The sequence below is a fragment of the Hyperoodon ampullatus genome (genome assembly GCF_949752795.1).
Source record: "Hyperoodon ampullatus genome assembly, chromosome: 4".
In the NCBI taxonomy this organism is placed as follows: domain Eukaryota; kingdom Metazoa; phylum Chordata; class Mammalia; order Artiodactyla; family Ziphiidae; genus Hyperoodon; species Hyperoodon ampullatus.
Window position 1 is genome coordinate 170838208 of NC_136917.1, and position 23731 is coordinate 170861938.

The 23731-nt window shown below is 52.4% G+C and overlaps 1 protein-coding gene across 2 annotated transcripts in view; it reads right to left on the reverse strand.

The window, feature by feature from the left end:
* TENT4A (terminal nucleotidyltransferase 4A) overlaps window positions 1–23731 on the reverse strand; it is a gene marked incomplete at both ends in the record, with an annotated part of 42046 nt that overhangs the window by 9209 nt on the left and 9106 nt on the right. For both annotated transcript variants that reach the window (XM_079703945.1, XM_079703944.1), the window contains 5 exons: window positions 1493–1621; window positions 2595–2702; window positions 5267–5387; window positions 6262–6308; window positions 7129–7252. In XM_079703945.1, coding sequence (XP_079560071.1) covers window positions 1493–1621; window positions 2595–2702; window positions 5267–5387; window positions 6262–6308; window positions 7129–7252 — 529 coding nt within the window. The remainder of the gene's footprint in view (window positions 1–1492; window positions 1622–2594; window positions 2703–5266; window positions 5388–6261; window positions 6309–7128; window positions 7253–23731) is intronic.

The window sequence follows — 23731 nt, forward strand, 5'->3', positions numbered from 1 at the left end:
ACACTGGACAGCGGCAATCAAGAAAAGGACGGTCAAGTCCAAAAGGACGTACAAGTCCGAGTCTTGGCAGAAAGCACAAGGGCTGAAAATGTTTATAACACGTGGCTCCTCAAGGAAACATGGTTTCTAAAGCCTGCAGGTGTTTTCAGGGCTCGGAAGACCTTACAAAGGCACAGTGCTGCATTCTTACTTTTGCCTTACCTTCTCCCTTCCTTATTTTCCTGGCTTTAGTCAAAGATCATCCAGCTGAGAGCCCACCCGGGGCAAGGCTGGGCCTCCTGACCTCAATGAGCCGTGAAATAAACACACACGCTACAGCAGTCACGGCTTTGAGGCAGGGCGGGCAAGGCACCGAGGGATGGGCAGGGGACAGCGGCAACCCCGCCCCGGCCGGGTGCGGCCTCCGTGGTCACTTCAGACGGGGAGCCCAGCACCACAGAAGTGGGCAGTGGTCCGTTACAAGGCTACTGGAATAGTTTCAATCAGGAAAACGGGAGGAGATAAATTAAGTGCACAACGTTGTGCTCTGTTCAAAATAATGTCCGACAACTCGGGAAAAACGGCTACAAGGGCAGCATCCCCGAGGTGAAAGGGGAGGCCAGGGCAGTGTCATTAGAACGGTAAGAAAATGGGCGCGGAACTCCATTTTCACTGTTCTTACAGCACCTCTGCAAAAACACACCAAGGAAATCAACATGGTGAAAGGCGCTGTGACCAGCAATCCTGCTGTCAGCTGTACTAATGCCACTGAGAAAAATGACCAAATTCTGGACATAAAATCACAAATGCAAGCCTGCTGTTAACATGGAGGACGGTGCTGTGCAGCTAGAGCACAGGCGTGGCCCTTCATTCCAGTGAATGTGGACGGGGCAATTCATGTCTCCGTTAACTTAGAGAACGTATGTCTAAAAAGGCATATAAGTATAGTTTATCACTGCATCACAGCATTTAATACTTAGGGGAGTTCTCTCTTGATTGATTTTTCCATGGTACTCAACAAAATAAGGGCAACAGATAATTAAAGACAAAATACTGACTTTTCATCACTCAGAAAAAAAAGCCCTCTTTAATATTTTTTTTTTACCTTCTGTGGTAGCCAACTGTTTTTCTGAGACAAATTGTGCAGTATAAATCACAGCCAAGATCCGAGAAAAACAGTGTTTCACTGTCCCTCAAGGCATGAAATTTTTCTAAATATAAAGAGTGTTTCTTCAAGGTTAGATCAATATACACCCGATTGACAGCACGAGACAAGCCCTCCCCTCCAGCAGTTAAATCAGATACAAAAGTAAGCTACGGAGGAGCAAAGGAAAAGTATACATCAAAACAGAGCTTTGTGATGAAGATCAGAAGTCAATTTCTACCACACCAAACAGAATACCGAAGGGCCAGCAAGGAGCTGGAACCCGTGAAGCAGCCGGTAAGAGCGTCCAGGAAGGGCGCTCCCACGGAAGCCTCAGGGCCAGGGGTTCTCGAGAGAAGGCACACTCACCTGTAGGAAGCTGATGGCCATTAAAATTAGGCTGTACGAGCTAATTCCACCTGTAAAAACTTCATTCAGGTCCCTCTGCAGGAGGAACTGTTTCAGTACTAAAATCAAGTAAGGCAGCAATGAATATTTCTGCAAATTCCAAAAGAAAAACATCGTCTGGTTAGATTCTGTAGCTTTGAAGACTTCTCACACAGCAAATTCCACATGGCAGGCAGGAAGCTCACTTCAGCCTCTTGCCCCTCAGAAGGCTCGAGGCCAAGCATCCTCACACCGTAGGGGCCTGAGAATGAATTATGTGAGGGGCTCCTCAGGGCCCCGCTGGGGGGCCCCTCCCCAGGTTACCGCTCGGCAGGGATGAGGCGGGGAGCCTGCAGGGAGACCCCAAGCCCAGTGGGGCTGGGGAGTGAATGGGCATCTCCTCCCAGTGTCTGCCCGCTCGCCGGCGCCCAGCGCAGGGCTCTGCGGGCGGGTGGGTGGGCGGCAGTGTGCAAACGCCAGCACCCAGAAGCACCCGTGAGAGGGGCACGGGGGGCAGCATCGCCAAACGCAGGACGAGGGGTGGAGGGATGTGGAGGCTCCTGCTGCTTCTCCTGCTCTGCTGGCGTAGAAATGACCCCTCAGACAAGCGCGATGGTGCGGAGGGAAGGGGAGCACTGCAGGCGCGCGGTCCCGAAACCGTGGGCAGAGGGGCTGGGGTCGCCTCGCCACCTCCGCGGCAACAGGAGGGAAGGACTCTCCAGTTAACCGGACCACACACCTGGTCAGGGTGCAGTGAATGCGCCCCATCCTTAGGCACTGAGACCACCCAGAGTAAGCAAACCTACATCCCCTCCACTGTCATGTACTCAACTTGCAATCACGCACGCTGAGCTACAGGGATGGTCATTTTGTAATAACCAGAAAGAATATTTCAACAAAGCGCTCTAAAATAATGCTCGAGTGCATGAAACGGTTAGCCAAGGAAGGCCAATCTGCAAAACAGCTCTGTAGTTTCGAAGTGTCTCTAGAAATAGTACTGTAGGATAAATTCAACTGTGACAGTCTTTCTCATTCAAGATGATCACCCCCTGGTTTTTACTGTGCTAACTTGCTGAGACAGCACCTTCATGTAATTCTTGATGAACTCTGCTGCCCGGACCCCAGTCTCCATGTTAAAGCTGATGTCGACTTTGACCTCCGTCTCCTGGTCTGTGAGTTTTATTATCGGCACCTGCAAGGGTTTAATTGTGCTTTAATAGGCAACGTTTTCCACGGTCGGGTATCAGATGTTTCCCAAGTTGTACAGAGGGTTTTTCTCCTTATACACAAAAGGGACTTAGAGATCATGAACCCCAGGTTGTAAAGATGAGAAAAGGGACTTTCCCAGCATCAACCCCATGAGCCCCCAAGGCCACCCCCCCATCCGACAATAGCTAGTGCTCATCTCTGCCCGGCCCTGTCGGCCTGACCCGGCGCCTCCCTGGTGACCGAGCATCAACCACCTGCTCTCTGCAGGACCTGTGCTCCCCAAGCCTGCCTGCCACGAGGGGAAGCCAGCTAAGGCCCTGTCCCACCATGAGGGCCTGGGGATGGGAGGGGTTTTTGGTCCCCAAGTCACATTTGCTAGAATTTCTCAAAGCATTCAAAGTAACTTCAAAGCCATTTTTTAAATTATATTTTGTACTGATATTGTTTTTCCCAAACAACTTTACTGTGGGTTTTCACTCTTTAAGACAATTTAACTTAAAAATAATTTTTTTCCCTGAAAATCAAGTAAAAGGCTATTCTGTAAACACTCTCAGTAACAAGAATCATCACCAAAAGGCACTCAAAAACGGCCTCATAAAAGCTGCCCAAGCAACCATTCAGACCACACCTGCCCCACACAGAACTGTGTTCTTCCAGAAAAAAAGGCAGCCTCCAAGGAATAAAAAAGGACATTCCCTCCGCCAAAACAATCGGGGTCTCACGAAAGGTTTAAGATCTCTGGCAGTCAACAGAGGAACACGCTCTTCAGTGCACACCTGCTCTGGGCTCTAAAACATATACACCTGGGGGCAAACTGCCCAGGACACACGTGAGAGGGACAGGCCAGCAGGTGGTGACAGTCTCTCCTGGAGATCACCTCCACCACCAGGCAGGGCGGGGTCCAAGAAGGCAGAGGAAACAAGACACTTCCCCAAAGAACCAATCAAAACTGCTTCAGAAGGAGCCCATGGTCAAGGGCCCAGGCCTCCCAGACGTGGTAAACTCCTCAGGAGCGAGCATCTTCCCCGGCACCTCTGGACACAGCTACGAAGCCTCTTCTATATGCACGGACTTTTCTCCCCCAAATCACTCCTGGCACCTTCCTGGCGCGCGCGCGCGCACACACACACACACACACACACACACACACTCTCCCTCCCTCCCCTCCCCTCCCTCTCTCTCTCCCTCCCTCCCTCCCTCTCTCTCTCTCTCTCTCTCTCTCTCTCCCTCTCTCTCTCCCTCTCTCTCTCTCTCTCCCTCCCTCTCTCTCTCTCTCTCTCTCTCTCTCTCTCCCTCTCTCTCTCCCTCTCTCTCTCTCTCTCTCTCCCTCTCTCTCTCTCTCTCTCTCTCTCTCTCTCCCTCTCTCTCTCCCTCTCTCTCTCCCTCTCTCTCTCTCTCTCTCTCTCTCTCTCTCTCTCTCTCCCTCTCTCTCTCCCTCTCTCTCTCCCTCTCTCTCTCCCTCTCTCTCTCTCTCTCTCTCCTCCCCCACTCGCTCATGTGTTGAAGCCCCAGATTCTGGAGATTAGTAGTAACACTGCAATACTTATTTTCTGGTGCTTGTTCAAAATAGACCAGTTTTCACCTTAAACACAGCTCTCACGCTGGGCTCAGAGCCCGTGATGAGATGCCGGTGAGGCTGCCCGGCACAGAGGGCTGCCTGGCAACAGATGACACTCGTGGAAAAGAGCAGGTGGACCCTGCTCCTCGGCCTAGGACGGGCCTCCAGCAGCGGAGGAGGTGTGTGACAGCAACGAGGCCACCTGACCACACAGCTCCTGCAGCATCTATTCAGCATACGGTCTGTCCTCCAGAAAGTTCTGGAACCCAGGACAATCAGGCTGAGCCTCCTCAGCTGCTCTACACCTAAACAAGGACACCTGTTCAGAGACCACCGGCCACCCACTGTGCACTCTCGAGGGGCCGACGGGACAAACGGCAGAGCCACAGAAGGTCAGAGCCGAGACTCTGATGACCAGCACACAACGGGCAGGTAACACGGAGCTCCTGAGCTGTCGGCGGCCCTGGACTAGGGTGAACCTGGGCCCGCGCTTCAAAAGCCGCCTCATCTTCCATCTTCTCGCGAGAGAAGCACAGTTCTCACATGTGTACAGTTTTGGAACGATGAAAGGAACAGGCAAGCTTCTCTGTCTGAAGTATAACTTGGCAAATGGTCATCTTGTTCTACGTAATAAATGCCGCAGTCTAATCATTCTGCTACATTCTGCACAAAAGGCAGCCTCTGAATCTGTCTCGTTTCGGGTATTAATATCTTTTCCTTACGCAGCCTCATAAGAGACGACCCCCTCAAACATTTTAGAGCAGGAACAGTTTGGCGCTCTCACAACTTGCACTTCAGATGGTATCTAAACATTCTCAGCTTGAACTCCTAACCACAAAAAAATACAAGCGCGTTTACACTACAAGTAGGGAAGTCTTCAAACGCGCAGCCAGAAACCGCTGGCCACATCAGCGAACCCCCTGGGACGCAGGCTGCCTGTGGGCGCGCAGAGCCCCCGCCCGGGCCCGGGGCCCAGAACCCGCGCTTACCGTCGCCTTGTCGAGGACCTTGATGGAGCCCGGCTCGGCCACGCTGTGTTTCCGCAGGGCCTGCTCCAACAGCTGCAGCGGAGGGCGCTCCCATTTTCCAAAGACCACTAAGTCGATGTCGCTGGGTGAGAGAAAAGCGAGTGTGAGCCCTGCTCGCCTCCCCACATGGCTGCGCACGCGGCCGGCCGACCGGCGCCCCGGCACAGGCCCGCAGGTCCTCCGAGAGGCGCACGGAGTGCCGGGAAGCCTCTCCCGCTCGGTGAGAGCGCGCAGCTGACGAGCCACTCGTAACAGAGGCGGAAAGCAAACGCTGACCGAGTCTCCCGCGCCCCGAGGCAACCGAGGCCCTCACAGCTGCGCTGGCCCGGACTCCTGGACACCTCGAATCTGTCCAGTTCCCCGCTGGCCCTGCCAATGCCAACCCAGATCCTGAGACTGTGGCCTCTTTAGCCTCCAAGCGTTAACGGTGGCTTGGCAGCATATAAGTTTTTAATAAAACGATGCACATAAAACTAAGACACTGAAGAGACCTTGACGAGGGTACACTGGAGAACGGCTTTAGAATGCAAACTTCTTTGACGTTTTTCTATCCGATAAAAATCCTTACAAAATACCGTTCACGTAGAAGTTTGCTTGAATCTTCATTAAAACATAAGATGAATTTTTCAAAAACAAATCCAAAATCTCAGACCGCCTTCTATCGCACCTGCCCCCAGGGCTCTCACTTCCCCCGGCTCCTAGGAGCCAGCGCTCTGCATCCCACCACATTAAGTGCAAGAGGAAGAACGCAAAGCACTCAATTACCATAACGGTCATTGAATTTTTATTTCCTGCTATCTCCCCTCCGTGCTCACCGTCTCTTCCTTTCGCTCGCGTCTCTAAGCCTTAGCTTTGAATGCAAGGAACCTACTTTAGCCTTGACACGCGTGCAGACACCCACCGGGCTATGCAGACCCAACCCCGGTCCTCCGCGCGGTGGCGCAGCTGGGCCTCACCTGGTGGGAAGATAGAGGCCGGTGCTGAAGCTGCCAAATATCTGCACCTGCAACAGAGAGCGGGCGCCTCAGATGCGGCCACGCGCACGGCCCTCCCCCGCCCCTTGTCACGCCGCGCTGCGGCGAGGGCCCAGCGGTCCAACAAACTCCTCTGGCTCTGTGAGGTAAGCGCCAGCCCCGAAAAGGAACCTTTAACAACTCAGCACTAAAGGGCGTAACAAGTCCTGGCCTCGTCCACAGCCCGCAAAGCCGGGGCCTGCTGAGAGCCCCGCGGCTCCTGAAACAAGCCCACGGCGGGCACGGGGCAGGGCTCTGTCCCAGGGCACCGAAGGGCAAAGCCGAAAGTGCCGGGTGTCACCGTGCCCAGGAGGGGAAGCCCGGGGCCGGCCAGAGGGCCGTCTCCCGCCGGCCCCGTGCTCCAAGTGCCCACGGACCGCATCTCAACACACACGCGTTCGCTCTCTGGAAAAGTGGTGCGTAGTTTCACAAAACGGGACACACGCTATGATGCGTGATGCAGATTAGAGGTAAAACTTCTCATCTTAAGGTAAACTTAAACCAGGAAATGTCACCACACTGTCCCAAAAAGGAATTCCCTCGGGCTGATGGTCCTCACACTTGAAGGTGTCAGAACCACCCAAGATCCGCAGAGATCCCCCCTGGGCAGGCCCAGGGTTTCTGACTGGGCAGGGGCAGGGCATGTGCGTCTCTAACCAGCTCCTCGGTAAGGGCGGCCACCCATCTCAGGACCCCCCTGGAACCTGGAAGCATGGCCTCGGCCACGTCTGCACAGATGCACAGACACAGGCGGCCACGGGGCGCTGACATGAACGTGTAGCGACACAGAAGTGCAAAGGGTATACCCACATCAGCCGTCGGCCAAAGATCTTTAACCACAGTTTCGATCCTTTTCACCACCTCTCTTCTCATGGCTGCTTCTTCAGGACAAGGGGACATGAAGTTATAAAAGTCAATTATTTCCTCATGAAGTCTAGCGGACAAAAGAGAAACACACTAGGGTTACAATTAAACTTTACCACACTTCTTATTCTGCTATTAGATCAGCATGACACTAAAACATATTTCTGGCCACTTAAAACCCAGTTTCTTGTTTCCTCTGAAAGTATATAACGAAGTGAACACTCCGTGGGGGATGAAACTCCACGGCACGGTTTAGCACCAGAGTAACAGGAGCGAATCTGTTGATATAAATATCAACACTTTCAACTGGCATTTAAAGGCTTATTCAAAAGAAACATTTCAGGGACTTTACATGAACGAAGTGAGAGAACTCCATCCGTGAAAGATGGAGGGTGATCCCAACTGCGGCAGCGCAGAAACCCAGTGGGTTTCTCACCCTGTCCGGGCTGTGCTCTTCACCCACGGGCACCCTCACTAAAGGGTCTGAGACAGGCCAGGCCAGGAAGACACGTGTCCTCGGGAGCCTGGCGGCCCCAAGTCTCAACAGCCGGGTCTGCCTGGCCCACCAGCGGACAACACCCTAGACCCAGCAGCCAGGGCTCACGACCACGTCGCTCGGGCAGAAGGCCCCACTCAACTCAGCACTGGAGCATCCCCCCTCAAGATTCCCGCAGGGAGGCCAGCACCGAGGTGTGCAGGGACACCAGTCAGTTCAGCCCTCTCTCCCTCTCGGGCTTTCCTAACAAAGGTCTAAAAAGCAATGGTTTCTGGAGAAAGGAGCGGGCTCCAAAAGCTGCCTCACACCCCTGCCCCAAAACCCACGTCTCTGCCAGTCCCCGGCGGTGGCAACGGGGAGTTAAGTCTCAGCCAAGGATCTGGGCCGCAGACCCAGGAAGGAAGGACAGGTCACCCTCGGTTACCTTTAGGGATTTGAAGACAGGCAAGCAAATAACCCGATCCTAGGAATTACATCAAGTCAAATCTAGTCTTGACTTGAATAGATTCTAGACTTGAAGAACGGAATGCTTCCATTCTAAGTTTGATTATTAGCATGGAAAAGAGAAGACAAAATGAAATTTGTTCAATAATACTATCATGTTAGCTCAACAGCTAGCAAGACAGTCCACCCGACAGCAGACAACACTTAACAGGACCTTCCAGTACCAAGCGACAAAGGTAAGGTCAGGATGTCTAACATCTCACCTTCCCTCGGCTCTTGTTTAAGGCCAAGTTCACTCTCTCACCCTCAGGACTGCCACCCCCACTACTCACTTGAAGTGACCATCCTGACACTCAGTTTAAAAGCTACGTGAAGCCGCTGACAGCACACATGGGACACACACAGGAAATAAACGCTCGACACGCTTGTTCACGGTGCATCTGCAAGGTGAGGCCATCGCTGATTGGAGCCCTGACGTTATCACGTTTAATTTTTTTTTTTAAAAATCACGCAAAACTTCATCCCAAGCATGCTGCTGATTCAGCCATGAGTCCCGTTTTTAGTAAACCCAAAAAGGTAGAAAGTCATGCAACATTAAAATGCAGTAATTTTTCCAAAATATCTACCCAACTCCACGACTTATCAGGTAGAGCTTCTAACATCTCAACAACTACCCAGCGCCAACTACACCCTAAGCCTTTAACCGCATCTCTTCCAGCAGCTCAGCAGGCACGTCACGTCAGCGGCGTGGCCCATGGTTCCCGGCGCTCGGCAATGTCGTCAGCAGGACCCGGTGTGTCACGTTACGGACCACACCGGGGACCTCCCCCTGTTAACAAGTGACAGTAACGCTGTCACCGGGCAGCTGTCAGGAGACAGCACAGGGCTCCTCGGGGCAACAGCATGTGCCACTGGACCAGCCGTCACCTTGCTGGGAAGTCAGTCCATCAAAGCACTAAGAGCACACGCTCTCCTGTAGCTCAGCGCTGCTCTGATAACACCGGGAGTACAGAAGTGTAGAGACGTCGAATAAGGATATAGGCCTAGAGCACCTAAGCACTGGCCCAGAGACACCGAAGAAGAACAGCAAACCTGGCGTGGCAAAACCCTATCCACGCCCCACAAATGTAACGCATTAAAGCATCGAGGAAACAGGCCATTCCCGTCTGCCAAAATGTCACTGCCAGTCTGCGCCTGCAGGGTGGAGACAACTGTCACTGAAAGAGCAACAGGAAAAGTCGCCCGTCAGCTTCCCAGGAGGCACGGACACCACCCCGTGTGACAGTGTCAGTCTGCTCAGATTTCTGTTGACTTGCCTGTCCCAGAGAAGGGCGCCCCTTCTCTGGGACAGGCAAGCACGCCTCCCCTCCCGACTCAGGAGAGATGAGCAACGAGGCCGAGGCGGGCCCACATCCCAGAGCGGAGCGCCTGCCAGCAGAGCACACGCCTCCTGATTTCAGCGTTGGGCTCCACCAAGAAGATACTCTAATGAAACGCCTACCTGAAATTTGTATTAAACTGCATCTAAAAATTAGCAACGGCTGTAACAAATATATTAGGAAGAATATTTTTGCTTTGCCTTCTGGGAACGGAAGGGATCCTGCTGGTGGCCTGGTTGGACAGGGCGGCTCTGGCCCAGCCCCTGCAGGCTCTTCCTCGAGGCAAGCAGGGACCAGCGAGGCACTGCGTGACCGCTGGGGCCGCCTGAGGACCGCGTGGCTCTGGAGGGTGATGCACCATCGGTGCAGCAGAAAAGACACGAGAAGGTCTAACCACCATCATGAGGCCCGGGCAGATTCAAAGAGCCCTGCAGCTGCCTCCTCCGGCTCAGGCTCTTGGTGGAAGGAACGCCGAGAGGAGAGAGGAAGCACCCAGGGCTGGGAAGGGTGGGGCAGCCCAACAGAGCCTGCAGGCGGGAGAAGCAGTGCCCCGCCCTCCAGCCAGTGTGGTGACCACCGCAGCCGGGCTCTGTCCCGGGAAGATGACCTCCAGGGGCCTGATCTCAGCGCCCAACAGCGCTCGCTTGGGTGAGCATTCAACCAGTATGTGTGGGATGAATCAAGTTTTGATAAAATGCGTATTTTGCTTATGACTTTGTCACTTATGATCTACCTTCCCCGTACAATGTCATCAAAAATCAACATCCAAGAAATAGTTTACCCCTGTACCGGATAACTTGATTTGTTAGCAGAAATTACTTAAATGGCCAACTGTCCTTTTAAAAAAATGTAAACAGTGCTAAATGAAACAGCTGGGATTATTTATTCAGTACCACATTACAAGTAGTTTCATCACTTTAAGAAACGACCTATGATGGTTAGGACAACACACTTTCACTCTAAGTGCCAGCGACCACGTGTGCAGCCATTGCTTCCGACACTGAACATACACACGCATTCGGTCCTCCAAAGTGCTTTGCTGAGTTATGTCTGTGAAAAGTTTTGATCTTTTCTACTTGAAAACGAGGACAGTTACTCTTCTCACATATCAGAACCTCAGAGGAATCTCACAGCTGACAAGACGTCTACATAAAACCACACCCAAGTCTCCTCCATGGCTCACAATTTAGTCACCGCATCTCCTAGAGCTCATGTGACCCCACTAGCTTTCAGTCTCCAAATCTTCCAAGGAAATTTCTATGCTGTGGCCATCACGGAAAAATTCCTCCATCATGGGTCAGAGAGGTGGTATCTCAAAACCAGCAGGAACGATGATCGCCTGGAGGGCCCGGGCCACTTGAGAGGCCAGGGACCATCCGCTCTTGCAGATGCAGGTGACCGCAGGCCCCAGCAGAAGGCCCTGGGGAGACCTTCTCGGAGGGTTTCCTAAGGGGAGAGCTCCCACAGCCCTTTCCCCTTCCCCTTCCCTAGTCCCAGCGTGCTGGCCTGTGGCTGGCCTCCAGAGCCATGATCCCCACAAGGCTGAGAAAGGCAGCAGAGGGAGAAGGTGGGCTGGTCCCCTGGGATCAGGGCACCATCAATCACTCTGTTACTTTCACTCTTTGTAGCCAAGCCTAATCCTGACACAGCAGTGGAAAAACAATGAAGTTAGCTTCCTGCCTTGTTCTACATTTGAAAACATAACACAGACGCAGAGTTAAATTACTAAATGAAAACATCAAATAGAAGAAGTCAGGGGAAAAAAGCAAGGGAAATCATCAGCTATCCCGAACTTGAAGGAGGCCTTTCCAGACTTCCAAGACAAAAATGACAATCACAACGCAAAGACTGAGAGAGTCAAATAATTACCAAGAAATTCTAACAAAAAACATGCGGAGTGTAAACAGATTAAAAAGCAAACGTCAACTGCACAGGTCAGAAGCAGGAAGGACTTGTTCAGAAAGACCAGGCCTCTCTCGGGCTGGACCTCACGCTCTGGGATCCGCCGACAACGTATCTCAAAGCTAAAGAAAGGCATCCCTCGCTGAGCCCAGAACCCCACGCCTGGACACCTGGGCTCCAGACCCACACACACACACTCGCGGCAGGGCCGTGGGTCAGGACGGGGCGCCGTCCGCCCACCGAGAAGAGCAAGGGGAGGCTCCGTGACAGACAGGTGACAGACATGCCCTACGTGCACGTAACTCAGCAGAAGGTCTAAGAGGCCACGTGCCAAGGCGGCCGGGCTTCCTCCTGCAGGTGACGGATGAGCTGGGGAGAGTGGCCACCTCCTACTCTACATGCGGGCGCTGCTGGAATTCTGGGTTTTTACAAGAATGTACTCATCATATGTATAAATTTAAAAGTGAAAAGGAGAAAAAATGATACATTTTAGAGGGAAAACAACTGCCCGAGAGGATGCTCATTACACCACTGATTATATTTAACATTTGGAAACAACAAAACATTAAATACAACACAAAAAAAGTCAACTGTACTTCCAGATGACAAGATTACTTGTAATTTTTTTATTCTTTTTGCTTGTATTCATCTCCTAATTTTAACAGTGAATACTGATCACTTAATTTTTAAAAAAAGAACATCAAGTCGGTCAGGCTTCTAAGCCCTGACGTCACTCTTCCCATCCCGCCCCCAAACAGCAGCGAGGTTTCCAAGCCCCTCGGTGTACCTGGTGCCGGCACCTCTGCCAGGCCCTAAAATCCATGCGGAGTGGGGAGGCACAGGCTGCAGACAGGACTCCTGTGACGGCACAACGTTCTGCAAGCGGCTACCGGGCACCTGAGGCGTGGCTGCTGCGACTGAGGGCCTCAGGTTGCAGCCTCACTTAATTCAGTCCCAAGAGCCACGTGGGGCTCGTGGCTACAGCCCGGCTGCCGCTCCCTGGGCTCCACCCCGACGGCCGAGCAACGCCACGCTCAACACAGGCAGAGCAGGCGGCCCCAGGACCGCACGTCCTCTCGGGGACCCTCACTCCTTCCGTCCCGTGAGACACCACCGTCCAGGAATGAGGGGCGGCTCCCCCAGGGGGCACGGGCCTCGCCTGGGGGCCTGGGGAGAGCGCACCCTGCCCACACACCGTCCAACGGGAGACAAGGGATAAAAACACACCCTGGTCCTGGGGCTCTCAAAGGTCCTCTAAGTAAACGTTTTAGAATCTTAGGGCTAAATGTGGACAAATAAGAGCCATGTCTGTCAAAAGTAAGCATTATAGTTCTTGATAGAATTTAAACACATACTCACTGCTCCATTTACGAAACTAGGATTTAAGAGCCCGACAAGATGTTAGTGACAATGCTGCCTGATTAGCGCATTTTCCAAAGTAACTGATGTAATTGTGGAATTGAGCAAGGCTATTCTTCTGCCATCACGAAAACGTACTCTTTTTTCCTTAACATTTCAACATGTCTAAAATTGGGATGCATCTTTCAATCAATGGCTGAGCATCAAATCAATGCAAAACTAAATATTTTTCTTTCTTCATGGTACATTTCATAACAGTGCATATCTCTTTAGGTTGGCTGATCTGGAGGAAGTTGTCTAGATGAAGTTTACATTGGGCTGGCCAGAAAGTTCGCTCGGTGAATGAATATGTTGTTCAATAAAGTTCTTGGTGAAAATGAAAAAGGCGACTCTTATTTTTACTTAAAACCGAACGAACTTTTTGGCCAAACCAATATTTCTGCCCTGCCAAAAAAAGACAACTTCGAACGGGTTGGGTTTTTCCAAGTAGTAGCACCTCAAATCCAAAGAAATATGGGAATCAGAAGCTGACCACAAGGCATCTTGTGGGGAGAGGGCAGCAAGAGCAACAGAGAGGACCCACTGGCATGTGAGGCCCATGCGGCCATTTTGCAGCCACGAGGCCGAGAACGAACTCTGGAAACCTCTGCACAACGCAGCCCTCATCCTAAGCTGAGGACCCGAGGGCCCACGCCACCGTGGGCCCTAAAGGGATACGGCCGGCAAGGAGCAGCGCTCTGGATGGCTTTGCGTGGTGGCGGCTTGAGCCTCCTAAGTGGTCTCATCAGGTGGCGCACGGGGGGGAAAGGTCTGCTGTCTGTGTGCAAAAGGAACCCTGCAGGCGGCAGAGGCAGGAAAGCGCAGCATGCCTGATGCCTTGTCTCTGCGCAGTGGATTCTGAGACACTCTAGCCTTGGCTACTGGCCCATACAGACCACACGCAACTCTGAGAGTCAATCTGGAAGAATCTCAAATTGATACAACGCAGTGGAGCAAGCCCTGAACCGATTCACTTCCTGGCTACTTTAAGAAAGATGAAAATAGTGAGACCAGAGTTTTCAGTGCATTTTAGTCTTCATCGTGAAACTACTGGAAAACAAACTTCTGAACATTATTAACAAGCTTGCTTTTAATCTAGATATTAGAAAATAAAGTTCACTGCAAAATGAAAAAAGACATTTCTCATTTACAATAGCACTCTTGTAAGAGGCCAAACCCACTCAAAAGGTAATGACTGACTTTTCCATTTTTAGTACGTGTCCCAAGTTAATTTTTGCTTTTGGTCCCAACTTATCAAGATCAGCAATGTTTCCGTATCTATCTCAGCAGCTGGTATACGGCTGCTGTGAACATTTATGAAATCCAACTCAATGAGCTTTTTTAAAGAGCAAAAGATGGATTATTAAGTTAGAGAACCAAACTGTCTAATTTCATAGCTAATAAAGCTATTCATGAAAAGAGATGACCCACTTCAGGAGGATGATTTTCGATTTCAGAAGCTGGGCTGGCAGGGTTGCAGGGTTCCTGAATCTGTCTAAATCTGAACCGAAGCCGGGGAAGGCCGGCTGGTCCTGAGGGGGGCGCCCGCCGCCGGCTTTTCCCTGCCTCCTCGCCTGGGAGCCTCGGTGTCCAGGCCCAGGCACAGCTGCTCCCTCTGCCACTGCCAGCCCAGCGCCACCTGCAGGTTGTTCCACGGTGACGTCTCTGTACGCAAACAAGGACAGGCAGATGCACTATAGCAGGTGAGAGACACGATGACACAAGGGGCCAGAAGCGAGGACAGTGAAGTACATTTAAAATAAAACAGTGTGGACAGTAAAGGGGCAAAGCTAACAGCCCAAGCAGTTACTGACGCGGGTCTGCAAGGGGGAGGCACCGAGGGTTGCCTGTTCCCCTAGATCTGAAATCCCCGCAGCTTTTTCTAAGGAAAGCCATGGTCAGAGGTCAGATTTCATTCACTGCTTTAAGGAACGAAGAGCCGGATGAATGAACGCAGCCTCCTCCAACGTGGTCACGAGACGTGTCGGCTCCCAGTCCTGCAGGTAAGAGCTGCGCTCTCAGGTATTAACTCACCCAACTCTCCCGGCCCACAGTCCCCAGGGCCCCGCCCTACGGCTGCCCTGAGTCACGCCTCCCTTCCACACCCTCCAGGAACCTGCTCAACTCCAAGTGCTTGTGGAAAACCAGGCTTTTTGATTACAATGTAAAATGCCACAGAAAACACTAGAAACTCACTTCAACTGTTAATTTATTCTCTCCCTCTCCCACTCCTTCCAAGCCTTCTTAAAACCCTCAAAAGCCTTGAAAAGCCAGCGGTTTCTCAGGAGCTGGAGCTCCCTCCCCTCAGCTCCACAGTGCTCACTGTCTGCGTTTTTGCCAAAAGCAACGGCTTGGGGAAAGTATTTGGAGTTACAACTACTGGAGTTTTACGGTAGATTTTCAAGCCCGCGTGGATGCACTTACACTAAGACGCCGGAGTCCCAGCGCCCCCGCAGCCCAGGCGGCCCGAGTTAGCAGCTGCCTCTCCACCAGCTGCAAAGAAGGGCTCTGCTGGGCAGCGACCAGTGAGACCTGCAGTGAGTGACTGAATTACTTCTATTTTGGGGATGGACGATCCTTTTTTTTTTTTTTCTGCAGTACGCAGGCCTCTCACTGTTGTGGCCTCTCCCGTTGCGCAGCACAGGCTCCGGACGCGCAGGCTCAGCGGCCATGGCTCAGGGGCCCAGCTGCTCCGCGGCATGTGGGATCTTCCCGGACCGAGGCACGAACCCGCGTCCCCTGCATCGGCAGGCGGACTCTCAACCACCGCGCCACCAGGGAAGCCCGGATGATCCTTTTTAAAACTCCCATTTCCTGACACAGTTAATGAGCTAACTAAAAATCATTTTATTTATTTTTAATGATGTTACAGGCCAATTAATGTCTGTACCACTATTTAGAAAGTCTCGAATCAGACCTTCGAAGGTTGTTTATAATCCAAGCTCAAAAGTGTGAGGAAGCTGACTGAAACTGCAAAGCAGAAAGCCTGTGTGTTTCCAGAGCGTTCCTTCCCGTCGCTGAGCCAGCGCGCCCATCAGCCTGCCCGCGGGGTCTGCACCTCGGCCTCTCTCCACTCCTGCAGCGCCCCACCTGTGCACAGCTCCTCTAGAGGGAGAGAGCCTCTAAAGAGCCTCTAAAATGTTAATGGCAGAGGGAGGCCCTCGGAGAAGCTGCTGCACAGGGAGGGGCCTGAGAGCTGAGTGACAGACAGGAGGCTGCGGCGGGAGCCAGGAGCCGGGCTGGGGGCACTGCTGCTCCGGGCCCAGGTCACGGTCAGCCCAGGAAAGAAAGGGCTCCGACCAACAAAAGAGCCAGGACAGCTGGAGCAACCTAGAGGGAAGCACCCCACTAACGCGGCACGTCCTCAAGCCATCATGGGCAAGAACGACCAGTGGGCCTCAGCCCCCCAACACTGGTGTCCTATGGAACCCACAGTGCGCTCCAGGACCCCCAATCTGGAGGAGCTCACAGCCGGGAGGGCCGCCGGGGCAGGGGGGTACCAAGAAGGCACTCGGCTGGGCCCCGTGCACTGCTTCAGGCCACCGGCCACGCAGCCTCGCCGGGCAGCCACAGCACAGACCCCCGCAGGCCACGGTGCTCGGAGGGAACCGCCAAGTCTGAAAGCAGGATGGCCCAGCCTTGCTCGCTAGCTCAAGTAGCTGGATCATTTTTGAGATGAAAACAGCTATATCCTCTGTCGTAATTTCCAGAGATGCTCACCCTCGTGAAGGTGAGCTGGATAATCTTTTGGGAAGCAGTGTGTGTAAGAGCCTGAAAGGATGACTACCCTGAGATACTACACAATACCATCCATATTACCAGCATTTTCGTTAGTCTCCCAAATAGTCCTCGAGGCAAGTATTATTCACTATTTTCTCCATTTTACAGATTTTAAGACAACTATTCATTAGACAGATGGTAAATGGCCCAAGATTCCACGACCAGGACTCAAACCCAGAGCTGTGCAGCTCTCGATCTTGACGTTCAGCCACAGGGCTGTGAGGCCACCCTCAGGAAGTGGCCCAACGTACAGAAACATGCAGAAATATGCACTATGGGCTGTTTACAAAAAGGGAAAAGTTGTAAACGTCTCTCCCTAGTTATTTAGGAAATAATATATATCAATTCCATCTTTAAAAATTGTTTAAAAGAGCTTTTAAGACAGGAGGAATCACTTATCTAGAGTTAGATTTAAACAAACATACAAAAATGACACATTTAAAGTAGCATTAAAAATAAGAGAGACGTATGCTCTGTTAAGAACAGGAGAGTGTTAACAACAGGAAAATTATGGTGGTTTCCTTTCTGTATTTTCCAAGTTTCTTCAGTAAGTACTTTATTGCTTTTATAATCATAGCCAAGAAAAAGTGTCATCATGTCAGCTTTACTGACACTGACTTCACTCCAAAGCTCAAAGGGCAGACATCGCTGTGCTTAAGTCTCCTTTGAGACTGGCTGCCTTCGGCCTTTACATTAAGGCCAAACCCGCGTGGGCTTTCCCTTTGGCTCGGCCCATGCCCGGCACCCTGGGGGCCAAGGGAACTACTCGTGTGACTCTGCTCAGCTCCAAGGTCCAGCAAGGCTAAAGGCCCCTTCACCCCTAAAGTTCTGGTTCTAGTGCCACCCCAAGTCACTGGTTTAGCATACACCCCCCACAAAAGACAGGGCTCCTGAAAAAGCTACCCTACAATCCCAGAAAAACCTCTGCAGATGGGGATGACTGAACCCAGAGACCTGTGAGGAAGAGGGTGTTCTCTCAAGTACCCCTACCCTCTCTGGCCACACCACACCAGGGACAGCTAACAGGCTTCCCCACTGTCCCAGCGCCCATCGACGGCACTGCTGTCAGAGAGCTGTGTTGAGTACGATTCTGAGGCTATATTCAGACTTAGAAACTTAAAATTCATTAGTGATACTATCCTACCAGTGTTCTTAGTTTGATGATAAGTAACTGACACGTACCACCTGCCTGCTCTGTCCAGTCAGCGTATGACACACTTCACGAGGATGATCCTGAGAACCACCACCACCTCCCGTTTTACAGATGCTCAGAGGCTGGAAAACCAGCCTGAGCCTCACGTCTGGCGTGAAACGTCCTGGCACGAACCTCTCCAGTGTGTCTCTGCTCACACTGCTCGAAGCGCTCCCGGGAGCCTCCACACCCCATCGGCTGCCCCTCCCATCTGCCTCCTGCAGACTTCCAGGGCCTCAGCTCCACTTCCAGGGCGCTAGCGGCTCCCTCCCTGGCCCTGGCCCTGACCCCTCGGCGGTGACGCTAGGTGATGCGAGACGTGCGCAGCCTCTCCCGGAGACACTGTCCTGGCGAGACAAGTCGTCCCCATGACCCTCAGGACAGGAAAGCCCATGTGTGTAACGCACCTGAGGGAGGACATGTCGATCACCTTCCACGTCACCAAGAGTGGCCAAGCACTCGTTAAGCCTGCATCCAGTACCGTGCGGCCTGCAGATGTGACCAGAGTGGGAGCTCATCACCGCCAGGCACCAGTGCGCGTGGCCACACGAAAGCCAGGTCTCCCCGCACGCCCGAGTGTCAGCATATCTGAGCGTCTGCTGTAATTAAAGCTACTTAACTTCCCTGTATCCAATATTTGCATATATATCAAAGTTTGATCTACAGTATCAGAAAAATAAAAACATAACTTTTAATTATCAAATGTTTACTTTTCATTCAATCAGCAGGAATGTCTCCATCCAGTGTAAAGGAGGCCGTAAGTCACCTGTACCAATTCTGCTCAGCATGAACTAGGTGTGTCTACCTCTTCAAGTCTCAGGAGACAGGCTCCAGGGTTCTGGCTCAAGATGACAGGAAGAACACACATCAACCTCCCAAGACCCCGCCGTGATGACCAGAAAAAAATGTTAAGAAAAAGGACAACACAACAGCGCTGGAAAACTAGCAAAAATAGAAAGGCAGGAGGAAGGGAGGGCCAAGCACAGAACTTAACAGATCCCAAGTTTTCAGTCAATACTGAAGGACAGAGAGCAGACGCAAGTCATCACTGTACAGTCAATTACTGCCAACCCACGACGGAGCAGGTGCTGCTCTGACACAGGCTATAGAGGGAGCAAGACAAAATCGGTAAGGCCCTCGTGCTCGCTGAGTTAGGTCAGGGGCACGGAGAAGGGAGCTAAGTCAATAACCAAAATCAACCCCGAGTATAAGCACACTATGCGGAGATTCCAAATGGGGGCCACGGCTGTCTTGACGGCTACTTTATATCGTATGGTCAGGGACAGCCTCCCAAAGAGCTGATACTGGAGCCAAGACGGAAGGGCAAGCAGCAGCCAGATGTGCAAAGATCAGGGGATGCACCTGGAGGCCCTGAGAGGAAGTCAGCAGGGCCTAAAGGACAGGGGGAGCCTCAGTCTGACACACCAGCACTGAGGGTCTTCTGTTCCCTGGGCTGACTTCAGAGCAGACGACACCAGGCTTCTGAGGACCCCGAGGCCATGAAAGGACTGGGCCAGATGAGCTGGGCCCTAAAAGGCTGAACTAATTCAGGGAACAGACTTCAGGCCCCCAACACGGTGGCCCACAGACTCGCCCCAAGACTCGACTCTCCACCTGGGGGCTGACGGGTCCCAGAAGGTCGGCCAAAGACGCAGCAGCCTCTCAAACCTGCAGCCTGGCCTGAGAGGGAAAGTTCTAGGGGATGTCGGAGGGCTCAGAACACCCTCAGGTTGCATCAGCAGAGATGGCAACCCATGAATGTGGCACAGCAAACAAAGAGGAAGAGAAAGGGGCCCAGAACATCATGAGGACAAGGACCCCAGTGTGGGAGGAGACGCCAGCCGGGATGAGGAAAACCCACGCCCACGCTTCGTGCTACAGAAAACCTCGGTGAGAACGTGGCCGTAAACACAGGGTGAAAAGAGGGCAAGGAGCTGCAGGAGAGGACAGGGAAGCCGCTGTGCCAACACCTGAGAAGGGCCCGTTTAAGGAAGACGGACAGAGACGAAAAGAGAGTCAAGCCGTCCACGTGGAAAAGGTGGAAGATGAAACCAGGGCCGCGCCGAAGGCCCGACAGGGGACCTGCCCCTAAAGTCAAGGCAGAGCCCGGCCTGCGGTGGAAGGGCAGTTGCGGTCCAGGAAGGGCCCACGCTGCAGGAAGGACCAGGTGAGGACAAGAGGGAGGCGCGGCCAGACGGGCATCCGGAAGAAACCACGTCCCTGAAGCGGGATCAGTCTCGCCCCAGATCTCTGACAGCATTCGCAGCCAGAGACGTCAGGGAGCGTGCCAAGGCCGTGAAGCGGGGGCCCTGTTCTCCAGGCACCCGGCGGGCTTCGGGGAACGTGGAGCTCATGAGCCCTCCTGTACAAACTTGACTCTCGACACGCAGCACAGATGGAACGCAGCAGGGCCGCGTGGACCCGTGGGGCGGGCTGAGGGCTACCAGGCCGGGCTGGTCAGAGTGGAGTGAAGGCCGTGCACAGAGCCCATCCCGCAGGGGGGCCGGGCAGCACGGCCCCCGGAGCCCTGCCGAAGATGTCCATCAGAACGTGGAAAGCTGCCGGCGTCCCGGTGAGAGCCTGGCGCACAGCATGAAGTCTATGCAGACAGAACCCAGACTAATCGACTGCAAACTGTAGTGTTCAGGGCCAAGGCAGGATGGCAGGATCCGCTACAAAACCCTGCGGGACCCTCAGCTGCTCTGGGCTTCAGTCTCATGTGAAACATGAGGATGCTGATGGCGCCCCCTCACGCGGCACTCACTGTAGGAGGATTTAATGAATACAGACAAAGTATTGAGAGTGGGGTCTAGCACTCAGTAAGAGCTCAACAAACGGTAGTGATCATAACTGCAGAACAAAATACAAATGCCTAACTCATGGCGGCAGACAAACAACATAATGCAAATCAGGAGCTGGGAGGCTACATAAAGGGTTGTCTTAGTCTGCTTGGGCTGCTGTAAAGGGATACCAGAGACTGGGCGCCTTAAACAACAGACATTTATGTCTCACAGTTCTGGAAGCTGGAAGTTCAAGATCCAGGAGCCAGCAAGGCTGGGTTATGGGGAGGGCCCTCTTCCTGGCTCGCAGACTGCCGACTTCTCAATGTGCCCTCACATGGTGGAGAGAGAACGAGTGAACTCTCTGGTCTTTCTCATAAGGGCACTAATCCCATGATGAGGCTCCACCCATGACCTCATCTAAACCCATCACCTCCCAAAGGCCGCACCTCCTAATGCCACCACATTGTGGCTTCAACCTATGATCTGAGCGGAGACAACTCAGTCTATAGCAAGGGCTAACATCGCTAACCTACGTGGCAGCAGACAAACTGAAGTGATTTCATTAAAACTTTAACTTTTCTTTGCACTTAGCCACATAAGGTTTTTAACCTTCTTTATATTCTTAGTCTCAGTAACATCTCTTAGAAACTATTATTTCTTTTTGAAGTTGAACATTACTTTCGCTTTCAAGCAAAATTAGTAATTTAGTAAATTGTACTTAAGGAGAACATAAGTTGTAATAGAAGTATTTCTGTTGATCAATGCATGTGTCCATCCATACGGGGCTTAGAGAGATGTCTACAATGGCAGTCACCTAATGGGTCCGTGGTTATTTCTGGGTGGTGGGGTTGAGTGATTTTTAAAGCTTTCTGCTTTTTACCAAAAAATACACACAAATCTGTTTTATAAAAACAATACCATTATTTAAAAGTCAGCATAAAGCACAGTCCAAATCAGTCTCTCATTTTAAAGCAACGAGCAAACAGAACCATAGAGGCACAGTGTCACGCACAGCCGTGCTGTCACCGGTTCGTAAAGGAGCCACTGGAGAGCCGCAGGGTGACAGACCAGGGCCTGCTGCTGGCTCTGCAGGAAGCTACCCGGATTCCTCTTGGGTCCATCTGCGGGGTGCCCGAGAGACGTACAGGGACGGGGCGGAGCTTCACGACGTCGCCTGCTGCCCCTCCTGAGAAGCCAGTGGTCACTGCTCTTGACCTAGAGACTGGAACTCAACGTAAGCAAGTGTTTTCTTCCTATTGTTATTCCTCTTTGGACAATCCCCTCTTTGCGCCGAGGGTCCAGCAGTTAAGAAGACGGGCTGTGCCATCAGCCTGCCTGGGCTCCCATGCCAGCTCCGCACCTATGGGCAGTGTGAGCCTCACGCCCTCTCCTATACCACCCTCTCCTACACAGTAAGGAGACAAGAACCTCTCCCTCTCCTGCGAGAGGCGAGGGCTCAGGAGGGCCGGTGACGATTAAACACCATGACAAGTACTGAAGACCACTCCCCTGATGGGAGCAAAGGAAAAGCTGAAGCATCCAGCTGCGACGGAAGGCTCCGGAACACTGAGCCGTCTTCCCAGCCCAGCTTTTTACTTACTTCCTATGGGCTTACTCTGATCCTAAGAGGCCCTTTTTACTCTTACCAATTGTGCAAGCTTCCCTTCCTTCCAGGCCTTAGCCTGTGACAATTCTCACAGGTCCCCATTCTTTGGAATTTGGTCTCAGTTCTATCCTCTTATTTCTATCCATCATATCGTACTTAGGTTTTGTTCGTCTGTCTCTTGTGAGGCAGTCTTCGAGAGAGACACCGGCTCTTTAGACAGACTCCTCACCCACGTTTTTACAGGAGATAACTTGCAACAATACTTCAGAATTTCTCTGCATTTCACAAGCCACGCAAGGTACCCTCTTTTCTATTTCAGTCATTTCAGAGTTATACTTCAATTTTTTGATGTTTGCTTACGTTTAGAAAAGATGCCAGTAACCAAAATCCTCCTTACTGCGTGGCGCTAAGCCACACCCCCCCCCCACCAGTTCACCAAGTTCCTGCTTCTGGCTCTTTCTCCGGGAGCACCAACCCCTTCCTGGGAGGCAGCAGTGAACACAGGGGCTTTCTTGTCAAGCAGGCCTGCGCTGAGGCGCCCGTTCTTTTATCTTCTAGTTGCACCCTGGGCGAGATGCTTCTTCATCTACCAAGACTTAAAACTAGTTACTGTCCGGGGGAATTGGGAGAAAGCAGGATCTGCAGCAAAGGCAGCACCTGACACCAAGGAGGCAGTCGGCAAACGCTCGTCAGTCCTGTTTCTCGGCCTTTCCACTGTCTTCCAGAAAAACACAAGCCAAGGGTTCATCAAATGCTTCGCTTTTCATAAAGTGTAACTTCTAAGAATAACCCAGATGGCAGGAGCCCTGCTGCCTCCACCACGACTGCCCCCAGGCAGCTTCGGACGTCTGGGGGAAGCAGGAACTCCTTGTACTACAGCAGCAGGATGGGCTTCTGGTCCCCGGGGGCCTCCCCCAGTGCTGCCCCACCATCTCCCACATCTCTGTCATTGGTCATCTGACCGGCAAAGTCCTTAAGGGAGGACCTGGGCCGCCTCCCCCAGTCTGCTCTCTCTAGGAAGGCAGAAAAGCAAATGGCCCTCAGCAGACCCACGGAAGCCAGGTCTGCAGAGCAAGCTGCTCGTTTCCATCCCCGCGTCTTGGGGACGGCTCCTTCGTTTCAGGAACTTCGTTTAAGCTCTTCGTTTAAGAACTGTTTGCAGCTGCCCAATGTCAGAGCTACACTGACATTTCCACATGCAGCACCTTTGACCAGATCACATGAGCCTGTCTAGGCTTTGCTTTTCTGTCTCCAAAGCAAGAGAAAAACTACCCGTTTCATGGGCCTGCTCTGAGAACCAGGGAGGAACCTCGTGCAGAGAGCCGACCCCATCCATGCTGGAGTCCCTGTGCTCTGCTGCTGCTGCCCAAGGACACTGCCCGGTGGGAAGAGGCTGGATTATGTCATTAGCCCGTGTGCAGAGGTGCAGAGAACCACCACCTACCTGCTGGACCAGACACCCCGATCCGTAGGAACCCATTTTATGCTGCATGTGTTACTGAAACAGCAGCCCTCTGAAAAGGATTTATACTAGAAACGCAGAAACACACTTTCTGGAGCTTTCCAGTG